The 25,403-nt window shown below is 38.4% G+C and overlaps 1 protein-coding gene across 2 annotated transcripts in view; it reads right to left on the bottom strand.

The window, feature by feature from the left end:
* The window catches only part of DNAJC13 (DnaJ heat shock protein family (Hsp40) member C13), a 56,692-nt gene that overhangs the window by 6,891 nt on the left and 24,398 nt on the right, over positions 1–25,403 (bottom strand). For both annotated transcript variants that reach the window (XR_009114169.1, XM_058018827.1), the window contains exons 21-52: positions 24,764–24,778; positions 24,170–24,252; positions 22,861–23,014; positions 20,688–20,791; positions 20,450–20,609; positions 19,451–19,513; positions 19,004–19,105; positions 18,752–18,856; positions 18,152–18,354; positions 17,624–17,708; positions 17,008–17,162; positions 16,037–16,082; positions 15,704–15,858; positions 14,902–15,103; positions 14,112–14,227; positions 13,216–13,294; positions 12,506–12,641; positions 11,444–11,628; positions 9,940–10,014; positions 9,616–9,735; positions 8,157–8,336; positions 7,639–7,806; positions 6,907–7,020; positions 6,462–6,578; positions 5,763–5,940; positions 4,615–4,706; positions 4,159–4,258; positions 3,215–3,289; positions 2,939–3,051; positions 2,350–2,519; positions 1,944–1,986; positions 820–993 (exon numbers count right to left, since the gene is read on the bottom strand). Coding sequence is in view for 1 of the 2 variants with exons in the window: in XM_058018827.1 (XP_057874810.1) it covers positions 820–993; positions 1,944–1,986; positions 2,350–2,519; positions 2,939–3,051; positions 3,215–3,289; positions 4,159–4,258; positions 4,615–4,706; positions 5,763–5,940; positions 6,462–6,578; positions 6,907–7,020; positions 7,639–7,806; positions 8,157–8,336; positions 9,616–9,735; positions 9,940–10,014; positions 11,444–11,628; positions 12,506–12,641; positions 13,216–13,294; positions 14,112–14,227; positions 14,902–15,103; positions 15,704–15,858; positions 16,037–16,082; positions 17,008–17,162; positions 17,624–17,708; positions 18,152–18,354; positions 18,752–18,856; positions 19,004–19,105; positions 19,451–19,513; positions 20,450–20,609; positions 20,688–20,791; positions 22,861–23,014; positions 24,170–24,252; positions 24,764–24,778 (3,867 nt within the window). In the remaining variant the exon portion in view is untranslated. The remainder of the gene's footprint in view (positions 1–819; positions 994–1,943; positions 1,987–2,349; positions 2,520–2,938; positions 3,052–3,214; positions 3,290–4,158; positions 4,259–4,614; positions 4,707–5,762; positions 5,941–6,461; positions 6,579–6,906; positions 7,021–7,638; positions 7,807–8,156; positions 8,337–9,615; positions 9,736–9,939; positions 10,015–11,443; positions 11,629–12,505; positions 12,642–13,215; positions 13,295–14,111; positions 14,228–14,901; positions 15,104–15,703; positions 15,859–16,036; positions 16,083–17,007; positions 17,163–17,623; positions 17,709–18,151; positions 18,355–18,751; positions 18,857–19,003; positions 19,106–19,450; positions 19,514–20,449; positions 20,610–20,687; positions 20,792–22,860; positions 23,015–24,169; positions 24,253–24,763; positions 24,779–25,403) is intronic.

Here is a 25,403-nt window from a genome sequence, read left to right as displayed (position 1 = left end):
ACAAGTGAAGAACATGATTATCAGCTCCAATAGTGGCAAACATTCACTAGTTCCACAAAGACAGATCACACAGGAATTCCTAAGCAGTATTTCTAGTGTATTGAGAATCCAGTGTATCTGGCTAAGTTGCTTGGTGGAAGCACTGATAGCATGGCTGTTCAGGTGACCACCTGAATTCCTAAAGGATTCTGCAGTCTGTGCAGAAGCACTCATTATACTCTGTGTATTCTGCCTGCCTCTACAATCTGCTGTCACATTTTTGTAATAAAGGTGCCTGTTTTATTCAACATGCTAGTTAGCTTCCATCCCGCAAGTCTAACACAGAATCTGTCTGAACACTGTTTAAAAATTAATTTTTAAACTGCAACACATTTGCTGTACTCATTACACTAAGGTGGCAGCCTTAGTCACATAATTTATACCAGAGTGGGAACTTAGTGTTGCAGAAGGACAACAAAAGTCTCAAGAACAGAAAATTTTTAGGTGGTGTAGAACAAGTGCCATTTTTTTAGGTTGGTCAGTCATGGAATAATTAAAAGACACTTCATTTGTTAAGCCTCATCTCTAGCACAAAGTAAGTATCTAAGACTTAACTGAAGCTAATTCTATGGCTTCAGGAACTTTAAAAACCTTGACTCATGTTCAAAAGTTGCCTAAACATATCAGCACACTTTTAGAGAGAGTCAGAAAGCAGACAGAAAGCCCCATTTATGATGGGAATAAAATGTGAGAATCTAAGCTTATCAGAAACGAAAAGACTAAAAACTTAAGAATGCTAAACAAATTCAAAGCACAGAATCAGAAAAAAAATCATCTTACATGGGGGTTATTTTTCTCCAGTAGTTCAGTAAACTTTTCCAATAGTGCAATGAGAAATTCTCTTGGTTTCCGTAAAACCCAGGCCGGCTGGGCAATAAAAATCCTGAGGAAGACTCCCCCCACTGAAAGTTCACCTTCTGCCTCACCATACACCACAGCAAAGTCTTCAGGCAGCTGTTGAATTGTAAAGTAGAAGTTATTGACAAGAGTATTTGAGAGACCTAAAACTGTTTCTCTAAGTGGACAGGGTCACTAACTGTATTCTCCGAAACAGAGCTGTGCAAGGCCAACAAACCCTTCATCTTGAAAGAGCATGAGGTAAGAAGTGACAGCAGAAAGAACAGTGCAGTGCAGGCAGGACCACTACAGTGAACTTTTCTTTCAAAGAACACAATTAACTGAACCTACAACTGCAACAGTGGCAAACCCTAGTCCAAGAGAAGCACCAGCAATGAGGCTGATGATACAACAGCTCTTTCCTTCCTTGCACACTTCAGGGAAAGATTTCTCACCATCACTCCAGGGAAGTTCCCAGTTTTCATCTGGATCAAAATAGACATTATGATGTGTTCAGAAACTGGTTTAATGTTGAACTAGAGGGCTGTTGGAAGGAAGTAATGTCTAGCTTTTCACAGATACTGGGAATCACTACATGCTGAAACACCTCATTGATGGGACTGATGCAAGGGAATGGCTTAAGGACTCGAATATTTTTTGAGACCCAGTGACTTGCTAAAGTTACTTCACATTTACCAAGAACAGGTTTACTGTGGCTATGTAGTGACAGGACTTTTTCCAGCAAGCCAGTGGTGTCTCAATATTCTCCTTTGTTGCTGACTTTTGATGAGTTTTAGAATCACCTAAACTATCAAAATGTTCAGAGCACGCTGACAGTGGTTTTATCTGTAAGTGTCTCATTTCAAGTTGCAAGCTAGTAACAATAGCATCAATTCAACATTAAACCAGTTCTGTTTTCAGTTATGAACAGTTATGTTTACAGCACAGCAGTGAACTCCTGTTAGTACTTTAAGAAAAAACCCTGTTAGAGTCCAATACAAGCATCTATTATCATGTGGCTTACAGCCTCCCTGGACACACCCAAAGCAGAAACAATATACTTTTACCTTCCAGTTAGTGTCAGGGTTGTCCCTCTGAAGTTTAAAGTGCCTTTAAAAAGAAAGTAAGTTTTAATGACCAGTAAATGAAGCAGTTGTCTTCTGTACATGACACCTTAGTCTCCCTCCATCATTGTGCAGCAGCTCCAGTTTCTAAGCTCCATTCTACCCCCATTGTATCCCTTCAAATCCTACAGCAGTGAGCAAATACCTGGACTGTGCACAAACTGCACCTGCATCACTGACTTACTGGTACAGTACATAAACAATGAACAAGTTTATTTCACTGAAGTCTGGCTTGCAAGAACTCTACTTTTTAGAGGCAGAGCTCTGTCTCACAGTTCTACAGCTACTCTGGTTCACTGCCAGAGAGTGTCTCAGTTAAAGATAACTGAGTCAGAAGGTTTCCACGTACTCAAGCATCATTTCTCGAACTGTTGTTGATACTTTCTCTCTGGAGCTGTCATTCCAAATTAATTCTGGATTTTCATGGGTTCCCTCAAAGATATGAACAGCAGCTTCAGGGTTGTCTCTCATGGCATCCATGAAGACTCCAGGTAAAAATTTCATTAGTGTGATTCTAACCTAGAAGGGATGAACATAAATGACACTTAGTCTATCATATGACTAACTGACAGGACAAGCTCACAGAAATAGAAAACTCTACAATGTCCAACTGTCTTTAATGCAAGAATTATCAAGTGCTAGACTACAATACCACAAAACAAAATAGTGCCATCATTTCAAATAGCAATAGCCAGTGACACTGAAATCTAGGTCTCTACTGTAAAGTCATTACAAATGGAAACCAAACTGCTTATACAAGTTACTGTACATACAACAGTTTCTAGAAGTCTGATCACAGATTAGAAGTTAAATTTTGAAAAAGCCTGATTGCTCTTACATGAGTCTTTCAGACACAGAAGAGGATTTTTTTGCTCACCTTTAGAAAGATGCAGGTAATATCAAGAAAGAGTTCCAACATGAGCTGTTAAGATTCTTACCTTTGGACCCACCAGCTTATCTGCAGTCATTTTAGCAAAAAGCTCTGCCGTTTGGGCTCGGACCTGTGGATGAGTTGAGTTGCAAAACATATCTAATAAGTAGATCAAAGCACCTGTAACAAAGAGATAGGGAGCATCCAATTTAGTATATTTTTCTGGTCACAAGTAGTAGAAAATCTCCAATTCCACACTGATTATTTTAAAGGGAAGAGTGGCCACTCCATGCACTTTAAGCCCATTGTTGAAGAAACATTTGCTTTCAGTGTAGTACTGTACCTTTTGCCATGGCCTCTTTAATTATTTTTGTGCTAGATGTCAGAGCATACAAAGTTTCAAGGACAAGCTGCCGACCTGTCAAAATAAAGAGCATTTAAGAACTTTGTGTCACAGAGAATGAAGAAGGGAAGATAAATGTAACTGATCTCAACAGAAAACTGTATCAAAACTGCAATAAAGCTTCAGAAAATTACAAGCTTAGGGATTTCTGCCTACACTACATTAGTTAAGGAATGTCAAATCAATCCCACATTCCAATACAGCATAACTTCTTAATTAGATGCTAATTAGCTAAATTCCCAGGAATAATTTGTCCATGGAACACTATACAATTCAGAAGTAATCAGAGTATCTGCATTTTCTATGTTTCAGGTCACACATTTAAGACAAAAAACTGGTCATACACAACATTTTTGTAATCCATCCTTTGGATATGATAGTCACTAATGTCTAAATCAGCTGACAGAAGCGACTTAGTATATCACAGGGCCTGTGATGACAGAGATGGTCTAAATTTTCCTTTTGTTTAAAAAAATTATCTATTTCTATTCCTGCTTCCTGTCATCTTCTTAAAAAAATGGTGATTCCTGTTTGGTAGCTCTGCTTTTCTTATCTAGCAGGGGAATAACTGATAGGTAAAGAAAGGACTGGGCATAGAAACACCATGCTTCACTGAGGATGTATTGCAGTACTGTCTTTACTGCTCTCATTAATAGCTGAGCAACTGGAATGGAGCACAGCAACAGCTGGGAAGCCTGAGGAAAGCTTTGTTCCAATATATAGGTGTTCTTACTGTAGCTTCTATTCATAATCCAGCTCTCTATCTTACAAAGCTAACAAGACCATTGTAACCTAAAACTCAGAGCTAATTTCAGCTGCATTCTTATAAATTCCTGAGTTGGAAACCCTTTCCCTTGCAAGATGGAGAATCCTATGGTACCTACTTGAAGGTAAGGAATGCAGGAGTGCCAGTAAGTTGGCAAGGACCATTGCCTCAGCAATGTTGTTAACACATTCTTGATTACTTGTTACTATGTTCACTACCTGCAAAAGATCAGAAACAGCACTTGATTATACTTCAGCTATTCAGACACTTCAGAAAACCCAGTGTATGAAGTCAGCCAATTCACTGGCCACCAGAACTGATATTTACAACATTTATTCCTGCCACCAAATTGTTTTGTCACTTCAGGCAAGAAGGATGCAAAGACACATGCATGACACATGTTCCTCCAAGGAGGAACTGACACCTTGGAACCCCAATCTTAGCATTTTTAAATGCTACTCTAACAGCTACACCATCAGGTTTGTTTATGGTGATTACATAAAGCATCCAGACAGGAAGGTTGGGAGTTTGTGGGGGTTGGTTTGTTTTTTGGTTGGTTTGGTTTGGTTTTTACCTCCAGAGCCAACTGCTGCACCAGGCCAGCTCCGTGAACACGCAGAAGGGAGAATATCAACTTAAAGTGCCCTATGCATTCACACTCAGAACCTGCAAGAGACCAAATAAGTTACTCTCCATGCCAGCCAAAGCATTCACTGAAGGCCAATTCCCATGCCCATATTTCACTGTACAGAGAGGTGTTACAGACTACAGAGCTGCATGTAGTCAGCCACAGAAGCTTCAGTAGCTCATACAGGACAGCACCTGCTACAGAGTTAGAAGATTATGGACTCCTCTCTATTAATCTAGTTTCAGGTCAACAATTTTTCAAAAACAAGAGGGTAACTCCCCACTCTAAGGAAAGTAAGTGATGTAATTCTTGGGCTACCTAGTTACTTGCATTCTTATAAAACAACTAAACAAATTCTGTCATTTTATTTATCATTGACAATCAAAACCTATTGTCTTCAAAGACACTTGCCCTTTCAGAATGCCCCAGCTCAGAGCAGGCTTGCTGTCTCCAGCAGGAGCAGCTGCCTTCAGGTTTATAATTGCACAGAGAACATCCCAACCAGCTATTATTAGATGCCACAATAGTAACATGGTTTGCTTTCAGAAGTAGCATGTAATACAGTAGGAAAACATCCTAATCATTTATCTCAGGCTTTTCCACTCTATACATTGATGTCTGCTCATTAAACTTTGCTGCCCACTCTCAAGAGCATCTTCTCCTCTTGCTTTACTACAACCCTAACACAGGTGCCACTTAGGTTAACTAGCACAAAGTATTCAGTTCAAGGAAGATTCTATGATGCAAGGAAGTTTAAAAAACAGTTGAAGATTCTTTGAAGGATTACAGAAAGTTTCTTTCAAGAAGTTTAAGTCTTCCTAGCAACAGCAGAATTGAATTACATTTGAAATCTAATGATTCAGATATGAAAATAGATAAGGCTTGAATTTAACCCAAAATTTTGCTACATTTACTGACAGTATTTTCCAGGTAAGGGAAAAAACCAGCAAGCTTATATGGCTTACTAAAAATGTTAAAGCCTGTCAGCAAGCAAAAAAGCTTCTTTCTCACTGGAAGACACAGACTACAGAGGTTCAGAGTTTTTAAGGCTGCCCACAGAAGAGTATACTGGGGAAGCTCAGTTTTAAGCCTACCTGGGTTGTGTTTTATGACGTTTCTCAGAGCCTCCAGGGCCATTTCAACTCTCCGTAAGCGATCTCCATGTTGATTGGACTCCACTTTCCCAGTCTGAGTTATCGCCATGAGCGTATGAAGGTACTGTGCTTGTGAGCCTACATAATCCAAGAGGCTTGCCGCAAATGCTTTAGGGAGCTTTGAAGCAAAGATGACAGCAGTTTTAGCTGTGTGGTGCAACAGCAGTCACAGTACAAGAAACTGTATCCAAGTAACTTCTACATTTCACATATTCCTTTCTTCCAGACAGGCAGATCTTCTCTATGATCACTGTAACACCTGGATCACATTAAACCCTATTTCTATCTACATATACACTTAAAAAGCTGCACTACTCCAACAGATCTGTGTTTGCCCATACATAGAGATTGACTGTAAAGCAATAGGCTCCTCCTGGAATTACTGAATCAATCCAAGTGTCTGCATCACAAGCTTGTAGAGAGAAGTCACTAAGACATCTGAAAAGCACATCCTTATGACAGACTTGGTCTCTTAATTTATTCTGCTCCAGTAAAGAGCTTTCTCATAACATGCTGATCTTGAAGGAAATTTTCATAACATTTTGTATTTCCTCCATTCTGTTTGCACTGACAGATAAACAGGAAGAAGTAGCATTCCAAACACTAGTTTTAACAGAAAATTTTTTAGCTACATCTCACCTCTAGTTGGAAGGTAGGGACCTCATTGTAGACTCTAACAAAAACCTCTCCCACAATAAGTTCCTTTGCATGGTCACTGAAGACAAAGTCAGATCCATAGCTCTTGTCACAATCACCCTTTAAGCAGAGATAAGCGGCACAAGCTCAGACAGAAAATCTTGTAGGAAGTATACAGCTATAATCCTATCATGAAATAGGCAATACTTGAACAGAAAACTTAATGCTTCAGCAAGTCAGAAGCTCAGACTGAAACATAACACGAAATGAACAAGCAAAATCTTAGGGTTTTTTGTTTTCTTTTAAAAACTACAGAATGAAGAAAGTGACTTTGGGGTAGACAACAATGGATACTTGTATTAACCATACACTTGCATTCCTAGAGTATATAGGAAAACACAAAACTATTAAAAAATAGTACTGAGATTTAAAGTAAAGAATATCTTACTCTCTTAATCATGCTTTCTTGCTGAGATTCCAAAAACTCAATTAATTCAGCTCGTGTCCCGTTGTTCCAGATCAAGTAGGGGTTCTCTGTGTTACTGTTAAGCATCTTCAGAGTCTAAGAAAAGGAATTTACACAATGTAACACATTTACAACAATCTTGGACCGTTTTGCACAATAATCAGCATGTTTCATGGTAATCTCATTAACAGCTACACTAATTACACAAGTAAGTTTAAAGTAGGAAACTTCCCATATAGGAAAAACATACAGAAAAAACAGCATGCGGAAGTTATGTGGTAAAGTGCAATCTAAATTTTAATTTTCTGTTTGTTCTACTCTTAGACACACTTACTTCAGATTCTCCATCCATTTTTGACAGTGAGCAGCAACTACCTGCAGTATCTCTTTACAGATGACTTCCTTGGCACCACTTTTTAAAAGTTAAACTTAACCTTTGCTCTCCATCATCAATATGTCCTTAAGCCTTGAAAAATTAACTCCACTTTTTTGTTCCTGTATTTGTTTTGCAAATATTAGTCTATAAAGCACTGTTCCTGTCCATAGTGCTTGAGGCTGAATCAGTTTCTTTTCCCTGCAGTTACCTCAACCACAAATAAAAATCACACTGCTGTTCTCAGTATTAATTTGGTCAAAGAGATTTCAGTGTTTTACAAGTGACCAGCTGCTCCTTTTATAAATCACTAGAGAAAGTTTTGGCCAACAGATGCTTACCTCAGTAGGACTGACCACAGCAAGTTTTCTTGCAATGTAGGGTGTCAACATTCCAGCCAAGCTTTTCCTGATTGCTGGGTTTTCAGGAGTAGCTTGTTCATCAGAAAGATACCCTCCAAGACGACTCAGGGCCAGGAGACTGAGCTTAGCAAGGCTATTTGCTACCTCCTGAAAAATGTGGAGACAGTTTGAGAAAACCTAGAGCTTTCTTCTGATAGCAAAAATTTACTTTTATACTGTTTGATGTAGATTAAAAGTGTCTTGCACGAAATCCATTAGAAATCATGGGCTTTGGCAGCTTTAACAGTTCAATGCTTTAAAACACAAAACCAACAACAACAAAAAAACCACTCAAAGAGTACTCATCACTTTACAAAAAAATCCCTTCTAAAACTTTCTGTTGATGTTACTCTTCGTGCTATTCAATGATTCTAACAAATATTTGAATACACTTGGTCTCTTAGTAAGAGATGGCAAACAACAGCCACTGATTGTTGACAGCACCTCAGCAACATTACCTGGTGGTTTGAATCTTCACTTTTCTGAATCCCGCTCTCCTCCAGTGTATAGTCATAGTTGAAGAGGTAACCCAGTAAGTACCACAGAACTCCAGCTTGGAACAAATGTGTTTGTAGCCAGTAATCTAAGGCAAAGGAGCTAACACACTCTACTCCTAAAGCAGCTACTCGTGGTATGGTCTGGGGGGGAGAAAAAAGAAGTTTGCCTTAAAGCCTGTAACCAAAGAATGCCAACTGGTTTCTGTATATAAGATTTAAAAGCCCAAACTTGCTAATTCTGCAGTACTATCTAAGCAACCCAGAGACAAGACTGAAGAAATTATGAAGACATAATTTCTGCAGCTGTAGTATTGGTAATCAACAACACAGCTAATTAGTCAGCATCTTTCAAAGGGAAGAGTACTTGAAAAGTTATTTCATATGATTAGAAAGAAGCATTAATGAACTGCTGGGAAAGCAACTCAGAAATGCAGAAGAGATTGCCAGGAGAGTTTTTTATGGCAATACATGTGTCCTGTAGGGACTAAAGAACACACTAGCATATACAGTCAATTACTAGAATCTGGTTTTAGTCTCACGTTTTCACACACCCCACATGAAAAGTTAAAGACAAGCTTTCCTTTCTTAATTCAGACAAAATTAATTATTTTTATAACATGAGGCAAGTTCAAAAGAGCTAAATGGCAAGAAAACTTCTTAAATATTGCTCCCATAGTTTATGCTGACTTTAGAGTCTATCTGCTTATGCAAGGCTTAGTTGTAGTACATTTATTTGCTAATTACGTACAGTAAGCCAAACTGCCTAATGTGTCAGTTAAAAGGCAAAAGTAGCTGAATCTTTAGAGGGGCTGCAGTTTAAATCTACAGTTTAAATGGATTCAAATGCAAGTATTGAAACAAGGCAATTGAGTTCTGTAACTCATGATTTGCTGGGATCTTACATAAGGGTTTGACCAGGCACTGCAACTATGAGGAAAGGCTGAGAGAATTGGGTTTGCTCAGTCTGGAAAAGAGAAGGCTTCAAGGTGACCTAACTGGGCCCTCAAGTACCTGAAGGGAGCCTGCACAAAAGAGGGAGAGGGACTATCTACAACTGTATGGAGTGACATGACAATGGGGAAAAGGCTTCAAACAGAGAAAGTAGGTTTAGACCAGACGTTAGGAAGTATTCTTTACTGTGAGGGTGGTGAGTCACTGGAACAGATTGCCCAGAGAAACTGTGAATGCCCCATCCCTGGCAGTGTTCAAGGCCAGGTTGGATGCAGCTCTAGGCAACTTGGTCTAGTGAAAGGTGTCCCTGACACCATGGCAGGGGAACTGGAATTAAAAGAACTTAATGTCTCTTCCAACACAAACCATTCTATGATTCCATGACTGTCTTATCTGCCCAAAAACCAGAATATTCCCCTAAACATTTAACAGTTAAACATCCATTTGGACAAAGGAAAGAAGCACTCACCTTGCCATAATACAGTAGTCTACAGAGGTCCTTAATTATGTTAGGCATTTCTGTAATCTTCTCTCTGCAGTCCTCAAACTGAGCTGCAACACTATAACACTTACTAATGTATCCACATACCTACAAAACACAATGTTTTATTGGTTCCAAGGGGAGGAAAAATGCATATTTACAATTGTATTTTTTATATGTACAATACTAGATCAATGTTTTTATTATCTATACACACATTTTTGTGTTTATTATCGTATTATACATATATATACATAGTGCAATTTTCTGAGAAGACCATAGACTCAGTTAAAGCTGCTGCTTTAAACTCACCTGTACAGACATATCATCTGGCTTGCTAGATCGAGTCAAGACTGCTACACAACGATTAAATGCCTCTTGCAATACCTGTGAGGATTGGATGATGCACAAATTCAGTCACAACAAAAAGGGGTAAAAGCCAGCAAAACCAAAACATTAGCTGGTAAAGTCATTTGTAATGGCTGAAAGGAAGCATTTGACAAAAATCTGCTGCCTGCATAAGTGGTATGTAGTGCAAAATTCCTTGTAAGTACTAGTAATGATGCTTTAAGAGCTGACAGTCTTCTCACATGTGAGCTAATACCTCAGTCAGTGCACACATGACACTAAGCTGTGTGGGAGTGTGGATCTCCTGGCGGGCAGGAAGGCTCTACAGAGGGATCTGGATAGGCTGGACCAATGGACCAAGGCTAGCTGTGTGAGGTTCAACAAGTTGAAGTGCTGGGTCTGGCACTGGGGTCACAACAACCCCATGCAGTACTACAGGCTGGGGGCAGAGTGGCTGGAAAGCTGCCTGGCAGAAGAGGAGCTGGGGGAGCTGCTCAACAGCCACTGAACATGAGCCAGGGTGTGCCCAGGAGGCCAAGGCAGCCAAGGGCATCCTGGCCTGGATCAGCAACAGCGTGGCCAGCAGGGCCAGCACAATGATTGTCCCCCTATACTCAGCACTAGTGAGGCTGCACCTTGAATGCTGTGCTCAGTTTTGGGGCCTCTCTATGAGAAAGAGATTGAGGTGCTGGAGAATGTCCAGAGAAGGGCAACAGAGTGGGGAAGGTTCTAGAGTACAAATCTGATAAGAGGAACTGAGGCAGTAGGGGTTGTTTAGCCTTCAGAAAAGTAGGCTAAGGAGAGACCTCATCACTCTGTAAAAGCACCTGAAAGGAGGCTGCAGCAAGGTGGGGATTGGTCTATTTTCCCAAGAAACAAAAGGACAAGGAGAAATGGCCTCATGTTGTGCCAGGGAAGGTTTAGATTGGATATTAGAAAAAATTTCTTCACTGAAAAGATGGTCAAGCACTGGAAGAGGCTGTCAAAGGAAGTGGCTGAGTTGCCATCCCTGAAGGTAATTAAAAAGGCATGAGGATATGATTTAGTCGGACTTGCCAGTGTGGGGATTAACAGTTGGACTCTATCTTCAGTATCTTTTCCAACCCACACGGTTCTAATACTGTAATATGTGCAATGAAAAGGAATTCTGCTCAAGTGACTTGTTCACATTTATCTATTCTTTCACATAAAAAAATGCAGCAGTTCTGTAAAGGAGTAGAGAAACCTTGTATGTAGCTTGTTTACACACAGTTCAATAGAGAAGCCTAGGTCTAGAAAAGGGTATGTTCTGCAAGATGTTTCTCCTACTGTATCCAGAATATCTGAGATGTTAAGAATAACAGGTGTCTCAGGATCAAAAGTGAGTCTCAATTACATCTGATTTCCCAGGCATTGAGGATCTAAGATTTCTAGCTATGGAAAAGTTAAGACTAAAAGCATGCATTTCAACACTTTTCTTTACATATACCTCAATTCCACTTTCTCTTCTCAGTTCTTCTGCATTTAATGCTGAACAACTGACAGTATGAAAAGCAAGCTCTGTAGCAGCAGGCAACAATGGAGATTCTTTGGAAAACAGAAGGTCATCTGATGTTTCAATGGTAATGGTCTTAATCAGCATAGGATAGCCTGCATACTTGTAAGGTTTCAAATCTGAAAGAGGAAAAAAGTCCAAGTTTATGTATATGCACAGTCTAAGCAATCTAAGCCACCACAAAATTATTGCTGGAAGATATATCAGATATACAAGGACTAGGAAACGAAGGCAAACACCCAGGGAATCTGGAACAAGACTGAGCACTCCACGCAACTGAACTCCTCATCACATGGAACTGCTCATGCTAGAAGCTAACAGAGCTTCATTTTTCACATGGAGCCAACTGCAAGCCAACACATTTAAGTCTATACCAATGCTGTCCCTAGCTCCACATAATTGACAGGACTAGGACTGTACTTGAGGTTCTTAGTTTACCATTATACTGTAACACTTAAACAGCAAAACACGGTTGGCTCTGCAAGACTTGGACATGGCAGCAGCTACCAGCCTGGGACTGTAGCTGGACCCAAGTGTTAGGGTGCTCTAGCTATCCCTCTTTCCCAACAGAGCAATGAGATAAGTTGTGTTGCAGCACACTCACCCAAGGACTCCAACACTGGTCAGGATTTGAAAGAATGGCTCATTGTTAATAGCCAGATATATGTGTATAACCAGCATATGGGTGACTGAGTACTAGTGAGGATTTTCCTGCACAGACAGAACTCTCCGTACAGAGGAAGATTCAAATTGATTAGTACTGGAGCAGAGCACTACAAAGAGCTATTCATGCTGTTATGAATTAAGTTTTACTGCAGATTAGTTTATTTCCTAGAAAAAAAAGTCCTAATTTGAAGCCCTATACCATAACTACATAGTGCTGTGGCAAGTCAGAAACCAGATCAACAGAGCACAGACTAAAGAAGAGAGGAGATTAAAGCTGACTGAAATGACCACTAAAAAAATGAACATAAAACACTGAGGCAGCATGCTTACCTTCCTTATGCCTGTTGAAGAGGATGCTTTGAGTTTTCAAGATCAAAATTATGTTTTCTGGATCTGGCCCATCTATCACCTTGGCAGACTTTGTGCACAGAAACTCATATGCTTTATTAACTTTTTCAAACATATCCTGCCCATAAGGAGAAACAGCTGTAAGTGTTGTTAAGAACACTCTAAATTACTGGAGCGTAGTTTAAGTGCAAGTAAAATAGAGCATTTCAGGTTACTAGCAACAGCACTAACATTGCTGCCTCACTGCACTCAAGGAAATACTGCAAACACTGGTTGATAGAATAGTTTTCTTTTGTCTCCTGAACTCTGCCCCAGGCAAGAGACTTTTAAGTCAATCATACTATGACAAAAGCAATAAGTACAGCTGGATTGTGAGAATGGGCAGAGGATGCAGTCAGTCTCCAAAATGGAACAAGTGGCTCATTTAGATCCTGTGTAACTCCCTAAACAAGACCATTTCTGAGATATGAGTCTGATCTGACTACACCAGTTTACTGTAGAAATCCTAAATCCTTGAATGGTATTAGTTAAATTATTAATCTGTAGCATTAATCTGTATTTTATCATTCATCTAGAGCACCGCTTTTAAAAGGAAGAAAGACAATTTAGGTGTGCATTTCAAAATTCTTAATATATGTAAGAGCAGAATATGTTCCCATTTTATTAACACCCCAAATTTGTGCTGTACATACCCTGCCTTCTGGATTCTTGTCTGGGTGGTATTTTTGAGCCAGCCTGAAATAAGCTTTCCTGATCTTACTTTCATCATTCCTGCAATAAAACAAGTTCCATCAATTACACTTAATAACAAAAAAAACCTAAAACAACCACAGCAAAACAAGCCTGGGGTTCTGAAAACAGTACTAACACTAAGTGCAATTGAGTAAAAACTACAAAGCTCTCCTATTTCTTTATTAAAACTCTGCTTCATCATCTTACACTGAATGGGGAGTAATTGTGTTGTCACAATAGGAAGAAATTTTAAAGACTGAAAGTATTTTAATACTTTCAAGGTGCTCAAAGTCCCTCAATACTTTAAATGAAGTATCCAGATGAGCTACAAGTGTTGAAAGTTAGTATTTCACCATTGCTGTAAGTGCACTGTTCTTGAAGTATAAACAAACTGCTGTTGGTTCCCTTCTAGAGACCTGAAGTCAGAAACCAGTGGGAAGACAGTACACAAAAAATTCTAAGGGTATAATCGCCAAGAAAAAAAGGCAATATGGGGGAGGGAGAAGGATGATTACACAAAAAAGCTCCTTTGAACATACTGAAGTTCTGCTATATTCTTTGCTCACTATGGTTAAAGCTTGTCCTTTAAAAGAGCAAAGCTCAGAACATTCTTTTCCCCATTTTCAGGTTATCTAAACACTTTAACAATTGTTTTCTCAAACATTGGAATTGTACTTCCAAGCTTTGTATCTTTTTAGCAAAGCAATCCTCCACTGTGAAAGAAGCAGGTGCTACACGTGACTGAGCTGGTACCACTAACTCATTCCATGTACCAAGTTAAGAAACTTCAGTTTGTTCAGTGCATAGAGTTTATATCAAAGTATTTACATAACTTTAAATCCTGAAGACAACTTACTGGCCTTGTCCTCTGGGTAGGTTAAGAACTTCATAGGCATCATCTATTGACATGGTAGGTGGCTTCTTCTCCACCTCCTTCTTCCAAGCTTCTAGGGTATCTTTCAACAGTTTAACCTCAAGAATTACAATTTATTAGTGTTTCATTTATGCTGACACCAGTATACATAATTGTTAATAAAATGCTGTTTTACTAAAGAATCCTGTATTTTATTCAAGATAAAAGCACCTTGAGACTAAAATAACTATGTAAGAGTAAAATTAGAAGATGGCAAATCACTTAAATAAGACACGGCTCAAATCATGATACTATAGAAACTGAAAAGCTGCATGAATCAATAAAGCTGCTTAGACAAATCTAGTCCATAGACTTGTACCAAAACGATCTCTTCAGTTAATGTACTGACATGTTAGCTTGGTTTCTCTTGCAGCATGGACAAATAAGAACCCCAAAGTCACGATTTCCATTCTCTGTCCCTGCCCCCAAAATATGATTCACTGAAACACTCCCTGAAGTTGCTTGGATGCTTGAGTTTGCTATTCAAGTAGTCACCACAAGAACGATACACTTATTGAGATTGCTATGTGGAAAGAACACTATGCTGCTTCAAGATAAAGCAGGGTATAATGTATCTACTTGTGGACCAAAATTCACGATAAAGGAGTTACTTGCAACAGACCTAGCACTTGATTTTGTTAACTTTTAGGACTGAAAGTCCTAGTACTTTTTCATTAACTTTTAGGACTGAAAGATCAAGAACTAAATGAATCCTAAAATACTTCTTACTTACTGGATCTTTAATTGGCCAGTCTGGAAATCTAACTGTATCACAAAGATGTTTGAGGTAATAAATGTTACAGAACAGCTCATTTTCCAGTTGGGGATAGTTGATAACAGGGATGGGACAGTATTGGTAGAGGGCTCTTGTATTGCTTTGAAGACGAGGAGTGAAGTCAGCAAGATGAGCAGCAATCTTCTCAATCATTAGACGCCTAAAAGTGACAAAGTTTAGTTTAACACTTGCCCAGCAGTCCTTAATCCTCACTCACTGCACACAAGCATGTTCAATGATTTCCTCTGAAAAGGTTTTCCTTAGAAGTTTCCCACATTTTAGTAGGGATTTAGAATAGGACTCTCTCCTATTCTATTAGAGAGCTATTTAAACACCATGAAAATTAGTGTATTAAATCAATTAAAAGTGATATTTTCCTTTTCTCAACACCTCTTTACTTTCTGGAAGACCTAATATGTACTAGAATATTAGAGGTATATCACACAGATAGGTGCTGATAATAAAAAAGTACATATAAATGAGTAAGCATAAAGCACTTCACATACACAGTCAAGTCTCCAATCACAGAAGGAACTTACTCAAGACATTCAGGGAAATATTCCCCTTCCCACTGCCAATTCTGCTCTCCCCTGCCTTGATTATTTTTGGTTGAAGCAGAGCAGGACACTGCCCTTGCAGAAGGCAAACAAGGTGAAGCCATTGAATCCAGGTATTTTCAGCTTTCTTTAAGAACATCAAATACCTCTTCAAGATAACCTGTAGTTCAGATTTATTTGGCCCTCTGACAGAAAACAGTTACCTCATTTCATTGCTCCAAATTGCTTCCGGAGTGTCAAATTCTCCAAGGAATATCTCCGAAAATTTTTCTGGTTCATAGTTTTCTAAATAACACACCATTGCTTCAGGAAGAATATGTCCAAGTATACTTCTTTGAACGATATCTTGACTTTTTGTCTACAGAAGAGATCACATGGTCATCTCAACAATAATTGAATTCTGTCTTGCTTAATAATTTGAGACCTAAAAACTCTCCCCCTTTTCCCTTACAGTAGATAAATTCTAGTTAAAACATCTATAGGTAGTCTGCAAAACTATTTGGAAACAGAGTTAGTTACTGCTGCAATTTACTCACTTCTTCAGACTTGAAAGCTTGTTTTGTATGTGTGTATTTCAAAAACCTAGAAGAGAAACAGCAGTTATCTTCTTTTTGTTTGATACTTAGGTACTCTTGAATAGTAGCAGACCAACACAGTCCAGCTGGCAGGTATTAGACATTTACTTTGAGATAAAAGACTAACTGCAACAGTTGTATGAATTTATTAAGTACAAAGTTCATTAAAACCTTGGGCACTCCACCAAGCTAAGCACTCCTGTTATAAATCTTGCCTCATGTTCATCATTTCAGTTTGAAAGTCTTACTCCTGAAAGCTGCTTTTCTAAACACACAAAAAAAGATGCTATAGAGACACAGACAACCTCTGCTCGGTTAGATCATCACTGCAGGGATGACACAGGATTATTTTAGAGTAAGTGCTGACAGTTCTATTACACCAGAGTCATCCTGGAAGCATGCAATCATTGCCCAATGCATTTCACTGTCCAAGAGACTTAACTGGAATTGTAGGACAGTTTTTTATGAACTACTGCATTTAGAAGAAAAGTACTGACAAGAACGGCAGTAGCTACCTAAATATGCAGTGCATTATCCAGCAGTACAGACTGTTTTAACTGTTTTAGGCTTCAATATTGAAAGAGGTTATTATATTTTTTAAACTCTTTCAATAGCTGTCTACTATCAAAAACTACATCAGCATATATGTAGCCTGTGTTACTACTTTTTAGTGCTTGTAAATGGCTTATTCTACAGTAAGACATGCCTAGTTGTACTGTTAGAACTGTGTCATCAGACACATTCTCATTCCCTCTCTGGAAGGATAAGAAATTCACTTTTTAGTGTCTGACTAGATCATGTGGAGGCAATTCTTCTAGAAGAATTTCATGTTGGTTCTAGCAAGCCACATTCCCCAGAGCATGTAGAGATGTAGGGCAGCAGTCCTGAGCATGACTGGGCAAGAGGTGCTTTTGGCTGTTCTTTTTCCTCACCTTGCAATAGGAAGTACATTGGAACCTGTGTACATCATGATGAAGAAGAATACTCCACTCAGATAAAAACGAGGTAACTGAGGGTTGTCTTGCATGACATGAGAGAGCAATACAGCAACTTTTTCCACCAGGATAGGATCAAAAGTCAGTAATAGCTGAAACCAAACACAAGCATTTATATTAGCTGCAAGTAATCTAACCAAAATTGAAGTTTTAACAAATTATTGGGACAACTCAGAAATTTACAGGTATTACAGTTAAAGAATACTTCAGCTTAAAAACAACAAGTGTCAATCAAAAAACATTTAAAGGGACCTCTGGAGATCATCTTGTCAAAGCCCTCTGCTAAAAGTGTGATCTTCTAGACTTGGTTGATAAAGATCATGTCCAGGTGGCTTTTCAGTTTCTCCAACGATGGAAATATTTCCTTAAGAGATATTGGCTGAAAAGCATGAAATTTGCAACACCCTATGAAATTAACAACTGCTTGATCAGGAACCTGCACAATATTACAATTGTTCTTTGATGCATTTATCCCACCTAAAGTATTCACACGAGGAAGACAGAGCAAGTGAAACTTTCACTTATTCAGGCACATTTTTGAAGAGTTACTTACCTGAGTAATATGAGGAAGGCAAGTACTATCTGACAGCAGCCTTTTCACTCTAGGCAGAGGTCTTATAATAGCATTATCTTGATCCCTAAAAAAATCAAGTAGTACAGCAGTAAGCACACGTGTGCTTTTTCTTTTTCAAGAACAAAGAATTTTATTAAGCATCAATATTAGACTATTGAAGCCATATTCTTATCTTTTTTGTTAACTTCAAAGTTTGTTGTTAGACTTGGTAAGTGTGGTTAAGTGTCCTGCATTAAAGCAGTTTTGTTTAAGTTAAACAAGAGCCTGTCTATAGCATTAGAAATGCACATAGCTTATGCATTCATTCCTGCAGTTCCCTTCACAATATTAGTATTGTCTCATTTACAAACTCTCTATTTGCCCACAGAATTAATTACTACCATGTAAAAGGCTCTTTAATAGAGCTCCTTAATGTACTACTTTCTAAGAAAAGCTTAAAGACAGGATTTATTAATTCATGCATCTGCTAGAGAAAGTTAACCCTTTCTGCTGAAAATCACTGTTTACCTGCTGGGAAAATATCCACACATGGTGATGAGCATGTTGAGGACAAGTGTGGCAAGGTCAGTCTCATTCAACACAGGCTGCCCACTGGCAAGCAGGCACCACTTCAGCTGAGGGATGACCTGTAAGGGTCTCCAGCCATCCATACCCTGAGCCCAGCAACGAGTTTTTGAAGTCACCTTCCCATCGTTCCATAGTTCCTGCATCTATTGCAAGATTAAAGATGAATTTAGTTTATTCAGCATTCAGAGCCACTTTTTCTCCTAAACACTCACACTCATGACAAGCTTTTAACTGCTATATGGCAGACTCCTATAGTTGCATGAAATTTCAATGTGTTTATAACACTGTCATAGAATCACGAAGAAGAAAGTGTTGATTATGTTGAAAATAACTGAGGCATGGAGGGGTAGGCAGTCTTACCAAAAAGGCTGCAGTTCTTGGCACTACATCAAGACCCTTATCTAGCTTTAATCCTTAGTTAAAGAGTTACTTGGAGAACATTCTTTAGCATTGTTTATGGTCCCTTTCACTGTTTGAAACACATCCAGGCACCAGGACAGAAATAATTTGTCAAGTTGTGAGTCTGAAGCTGACAGGTACCTCTTGAAAGCTGTAAGGACCACTCCTTTCCTTGTCAGCATTGCCAAAGTACCATTCTTTCTCGCTCTCCCTCTTCGCATCAGGTGCTGCCTCAATCACGTTGCTCTAAAAGTTGATGTTTACAAGAACAGCTTTAGCTTCACAGTGCAAATATCACATTTCTACAGGAAATGTGAAAAGTACATTGATTTTGTTAAGAATTGTCCCTTTCACAGAGCAACATATGAGTAGTAAGAAACAAAGGCCCTGTACCTGCAAAGGGACTGTAGCTCTGCTCGTGTGAAGATGTGCCAGAGTAAGAAGATCTACAAGGATTCTGATACCATTTGAATCCATAAGGTCCTTCACATTTCTCTGTTAACAAATGAAATGAGTTACCAAAAGCATTTTCTAGATAAGCATTGCTGCAATTAAGTATTGCAGAGTTTTATTCAAAAAAGAAGTGACCACAAAAAAAGTCAAATCATTCTCTAAAGCGACTGGATTTGGTGCAATCACCACAATATCTACACATTTCCTTCAGCCTTCTCACCAGTAATAACAGCAATCACATTCCAGAAAGCTGTAGCAAACATTGTTCTAAAACTTCCTCAATACTTGAATTTTGGTACAAGTTAACTCTGAAAGATTACTTCAGACTATTTTATAGAGTCAAGACTGATGAACTGCTGTTAAGTGTACGTGTCATGTCCACCTTACCTTATTGAGGATCAGCTTGTTGAGGAACAGGATCAATCTGTCCCGCTCAAGCCTGTCAGTGCACTGTTTTAGTAGAAAATATCAGCTTAGTATATCACAGCACATACTGGAAAGTTGCCTTCAAAAGTCAACATAGTTGCAGCTGCAAATCCCCATATTGTTTTTTCATGCCCAGAAAAAGTGATGACTATTAAATGTTAAGTTTCATGCACAGCTAATAAAGGTAGTTTTCTGCCACTGAGGAGCAAAGGCCTTGGTGCCCTCCAACACTGATATTGTCCTGGATCAAATCCACTATTCTGCCAAGTCTACAGTTCTATCAGGACTATGTTTGGATTCCCAGTGAACCAGTTAAAACAAGCACAAGAAAAAAAGAGAATGCTTTTAGCCAGCAGACAGAGAGGGTCTTTGATATTTCATCCCTGGTGAGATTATCAAGGCTCAAGGCAAAATAACAACAGACTACCCTGGTTCAGTTTCACTTACAACAGCCAAAACTCATGCTGATGCAAGGAAAGAACTCCTCCTTCAGACTCCATGGAAATTTATTTTTGCAAGCTGAATCAGTTGTCAGATATAAATTAACAAACACTTACTAGGCAAAGCAGCTACTACTACAAATCTAATCCACCACATGTGCTCATCTAAAGCTATCATTTCATTAGGTCTGGGGCTATGACTCGAAGTCAGTACTTTGAAAAGACTCTCCCCTCATAAAGCTTCTGCATTTTTCAAAAGCAAGCTGAAGTTACATCTGCATTTTGTTGGCCTTAAAGAGACTAGTTTGAAACATCTCTAGGATCAGCAAGGTTTTTTTAGTTAAACTTTAATGAAACTAAAACAAAGGGAGATTCTAAGAACAGCTGTTGACAGCATGGAAAAAAGTATTCACAAGCTGTAAACCCAAAACCTGAGTTTCACAGTAACTGAAAGATCTGAATGTATGTTGGACTAGCAGTATGCTAACTACTATATCCAGTAATTTAACATCATTCTTACCCTTTCTAACATTCCAACAATGTACTTAGTATCAGAAAATGGTCCTATTTCTTCATGACACCTTCCATAAACAATGGCCAATGCTTGCAGACACAAGCATTTCATATTCACTTTTGGGGTAAGCAAGAAGCGATGGTAGAGTTCATTGAAGAATTCATATCTAAAAAATAAATGAGATTTTAGAAAAGAAAACAAACACAGACCTCAGGAATGAGATAAGGTTTTAATAATGACTCACGATCTTTTGATTGCTCCACTCTCTTCAGTTTCATCTTCTTCCAGCAGTAATCTTAGATAATAATCCCCTATTTTTATTTCCTCAGAAAGGCACTCATATTTTACCTGTAACACAGAAGACCTTACTTAACAACATATATTGTTTCTCCTTCTGTAAGTTTTTGCTCACAAAACAATACTGAGCTTGATTGCATCTTAAAACTCAACAAGGTTAGCAACCTCTCCTAAGCTGTAGGAAAACTGAAATCTGCAGGTTTTCTGTTAAAGAAACACATCCACAGAAGAGAACTCACTGGCTATTGCTGCCCCCCTGAATAAAGGAAGCTTCTCATCATACTGAAATCTCCATTTCCAGACATTAACTAACTTGTTTCTAATACCAGCTGGTTTTAGTAACTAAACTTGGATAACACATGATGCATTCAGTGACTCAAGTTTAATAAGTATTTATTCCACTGCAAGGTATTTCACTTAATGTTACTGCAAGTATGAAATACAAGCATGATGACCTAATTACTAGTTATACTTGCTATTCTGCTGGATAATAAAAGCCTAGAGGCATCAGTTCACAAAACAAGAATCTGAAGCAAAATTGCCCAATAAAAGCCATCATTAACTTCAGAGCAACTACATTAAATTTAACAAATGCCTCAATGTTCAGTGGTAACAAAAATTTGGAAGCACTTCAATTAGAGGTACTTCTAACATACAAGAAAAACCACTGTAGAGTGGCTTTCGTTATTTGCAGTTTGCAGATTACTGTCATGAGGCCACAAAGTTATCTATAGATTTGATCACAGCATTACATACAATGATATCCCACTAACTGGTATGCTTTCAGGAGTATCAAGCCACCATCCTCCTTGGCAAAGTGACAGCTTTCACAGTTGATAAAAAAGCCTTTGTCACCACTATCTATTCAAATATTTACAGCATAGTCCAATAACATCTTCACTACTATTTAAAAGCAAATCTGTGAGACAGCAGCTGTTCAATCCAGTCTCAAAGTATCCTGGCTTGTAGCTGCAAGAATGCTACTGCTACATTCCAGCAGCATAAAGCCACACAGAAGCATAGGGTACATGGGGGAAGTCTGCATTACTAAGCTTCAAATCTGTACTTCTGATTCTGTCCCAGTTTGCAGCTGTAAAAACTTGGGATAGCAGACACTGACACCCAGAAGTCCTGACCTATACCTGAAGGAAGCTTTGAAACACAAATGACAGCGCAAGAAATATTAATCTAAACCTAGTCTTAGCTATTTCTTGTATCAATATAAGAAGCAACCTGTAGTTGTGTGATAGGGATAAATTGCATACATAAAACTGCTCTCTCATAAAACATTAGCCTGGTGTCTTGCAGTTCTTCCTGATTTGCATAGGAGCCAGTTGAAAAATTCCTCAAACCAAGTTTGTTCTCATGTCACTAACAGTTCTCAGCTCAAATATCACTAGAAAGCTATACTCTAACAAAGATGGCAATGGGAATATCTAAGGAATATCTTGCAGTTGAATTTAAGGGTGGCCTTGCTTTGCTTAAGTGTTACACATTAATTAAAACCACATTTTTGTGTGGAACCACAACAATACTAGAGATAAGAGAACAGTACAGGAAGTGTTTATTAGCATATTACTTGAAAACATCTTGCAAGATGTTTTGAGAAAGGCAATCAAGACCATACTGCTATAATTTACAATGCAACATGTTTTAGCCCCATAATCTATTCATGATTTGGCAAGCCAGTATTTAACAGATACAGGATTACTGAAACACGAAGGAAATAAAGACAAACTTGTTATCAGGAAGAAGTGACTTCTGAAACTACCCAAACCAATTCTGACAGAACACACTCAAAAACAAGTTTGACTTTATCTGGAAAACAATGCAAGGACTAACTCTTGTCTTAATTCAAGAATACACCACGGGTTCTGATAAAAGTTTAATCTCTACAGCACCATTTGTTGGGTTAAAGAAGCTTCTGTTTTGCCCAGTGATACTGAACAGTAGTACCTGTTCACTGACTCAAGCCTTAGCAGTTGATCCCATAACCTCTAAAAAAATCTAGCTTGCAGTCAGAGATCATCAACACAAGATTCACTTGTAGAATAAGAGACAGAAGTGACATTTCAAGTGATACTTTACAGATGCAGTTTGTCTTCTCATAGGTCATTTACCTCAAACTCCTGGTGGTTCCATGAGATAACATTAGCACTACCAAGTTCTCTGTCAATATTAAATGCTCTCATCTCAGACTCAAGAGTATCTCTCAGTTCTTCCCGTGTTTTGAAGTTCCAAATCAAGTTTGATCTAGCATGATCCTGAACAAATCTAAGAAAGAAGTTACATAGTTTAAAGCCCTCAAAACATGATCTGAAAAGCAGACAAGATTCAGCTGGCAAGCTAGGGGAGATCATTAGCATTAATGGACCTTAATTAGAAGGCAGAGAGCAGTGGTCTCCAGGTTGCTACAGTAATTACAGTTGTTCACTTGTATACTGTTTTGATAGCCATGGAGGCCAGCCTAGACTAAAGCATGCCTGTGTCATCCCTTAGGGCTCAGTTTGCCATCTGCATGTAGTTGATGACAAGGAAACATGCAAGTGATTCACTGTAAGCCAGCAAGGGCTACAGGTAAACAATACAGAGTAGCAGACATGCTGTGTTTTAAACCAATAAAAACATTAAAAAATAGCTTATGCAGTAAAATAGAAGTTGATGTCTTAAATGTCACAAAACAGTCAGTGGGCATTCTTTAGTAGCAGTTACCAACACAGCCTTTGCATCCAAAGACTGAGAATGGACTTCAGCACCAAAGGTTTAGGAACACAATCATCTTCCTTTCATGAAACTGTATTTGACATTTAGAAACATCATGCAGTTAGGTTTATGGAATTCCCCAAGCTTGCTTACATTGTTTGTTAGACTAATAAAGCTTGGCTTGGCTAACACAATGGCTCTAGCCAAAGAGATGTATTTTTTTCAGATGGAAGCTCCTCCCTTGTAAACTTTGACAGCGATAAGAACTCACAGGTAAGCAAGCTGCATTTAGGACCTGTGGCACTATTTGAAATCCAGTATGCATGTGCCTTCTCTTGCCCTGCTTTAAGCTCATGTTTGTTCCAATTCAAGTTACAACATCTTGAGTAGCTTACAGGTACCATCAAACTACAATACTTTCCAGTGCTACTTCACTTGGCCTTCAGCACCATGCAGATTTGCACCTGCAGTTTGTTATTTACTCTTCCTTTTGGTTAAAGGGAAAAAAAAATATGTAGTTTGATAATATTTCAGAAGCTTTCTAAATTCCTCCTTTGCCTAAACACAAGTGAAATCCTTAAGTATAGCTTAGTTTTTAGTAAGTAGCTGTTCCAAAACACTTGCACTGTTTCAAGGCAGGCAGAAATTCAAAGTCACAGAAACTCAGAAGATATTAACAAAAATATCCAACCAGCTAAGAACATGTATTAAATTTAGTATTTTCACCTGTAATAAAAGAGATCCCAGTTTGCTTCTATTTTTATCCTTTGGCGCCGTTTCCTTAATATCACTGGTTTTTGAATCATGTTCTGCAAAATAACCAAATTTCATAAGTCAGTAGAGGCAGATGTCTCCCATTTTTCCCTTTTAAAATAAAAGGCTATATTTTTTACACTCTTTCAAAAACCATACTAAGTTAAGCCTCATTAATAATGTCTCCTTTTCTAGTGAGTAGCAGCAACAGACTTTCACAAGTGTTATTTGCACCAAGTTAAATCATGCCAGAGAAACTTTCAGCTGTTTGATGCATCATTTGTTTAGAAGCAAGTTATCCCTGAGAAAAGCTTAATTCCCACCACCATAGGTATTCATCAGCTCCAAAGCTGATGGAGGTGAAAACTCATATGAAAAATGTTTTGCCCTTGAAAGGGAAGAAGTAGAGGGAGTCACAAAAATAAAACCAAGCCTGACTTGGTCACTGAAAGATTCCCTATTTTGATGAAGCATGAAATCACTGTTATCATCTACATGAGGTATCACATGCAAGCAGAAGTCTAAGCAACAGAGTCCACACAAGTGACAAGAGATATACAGACTCACCATATTGTTTCTGTCCTGATTATGAAGAAAAATTGGAAGAAAAAGAAAAATACATTTAACACCCCAGAGTCACTGAAGTAATTTAAAGTGGTAACACCAAACTTGCTACTACATCTTCCAAGCTACACTTGCACACATTTGCTGTGAAATGATACAGCTCAGAACTCCACACAGAAAAATGACTCTTTAAACTCAGTATCTAGACAAGTTGTTTAAAGTGCAATTTGACCTTACATTGTTTTTCACATTTCTTCATTTCTCCTGTTTTGAACCTAATTCATCATTATTTCTCAAATATTATTGTCAAACTTCTGCACCACATTCTACATCAAACTTGAGCTAGATTTTCGTAAATTAGAGCTTACTGCTATATCAGAACAAAGACAGGCATTTTCAGTACTCTGCATTGTGTTTTTCATCCTTCCTTGCACGCACAACAGATTGTTTCACTTCCAGAATGCATAAAAACAAGCTTAGTCAATATAGTAAAGAAAGTTAAGGGAAACACCTCAGAATTTAGAGAGTTTGTCTTTTCGAACATGGCAATAAAACTAAAAGAAAAAGGAGACCAACAGACTCAAGCAATGCTTAAGCTCTCCTCTTACAATATCCGACCAAAACAGTTTTTTATGACTTCAGT

The sequence above is a fragment of the Melospiza georgiana genome, chromosome 1 (assembly GCF_028018845.1).
Source record: "Melospiza georgiana isolate bMelGeo1 chromosome 1, bMelGeo1.pri, whole genome shotgun sequence".
NCBI classification, from domain to species: Eukaryota; Metazoa; Chordata; class Aves; order Passeriformes; family Passerellidae; genus Melospiza; species Melospiza georgiana.
Note: the sequence above shows the minus strand (reverse complement) of the source record. Positions and strands in the feature narration are given on the sequence as shown.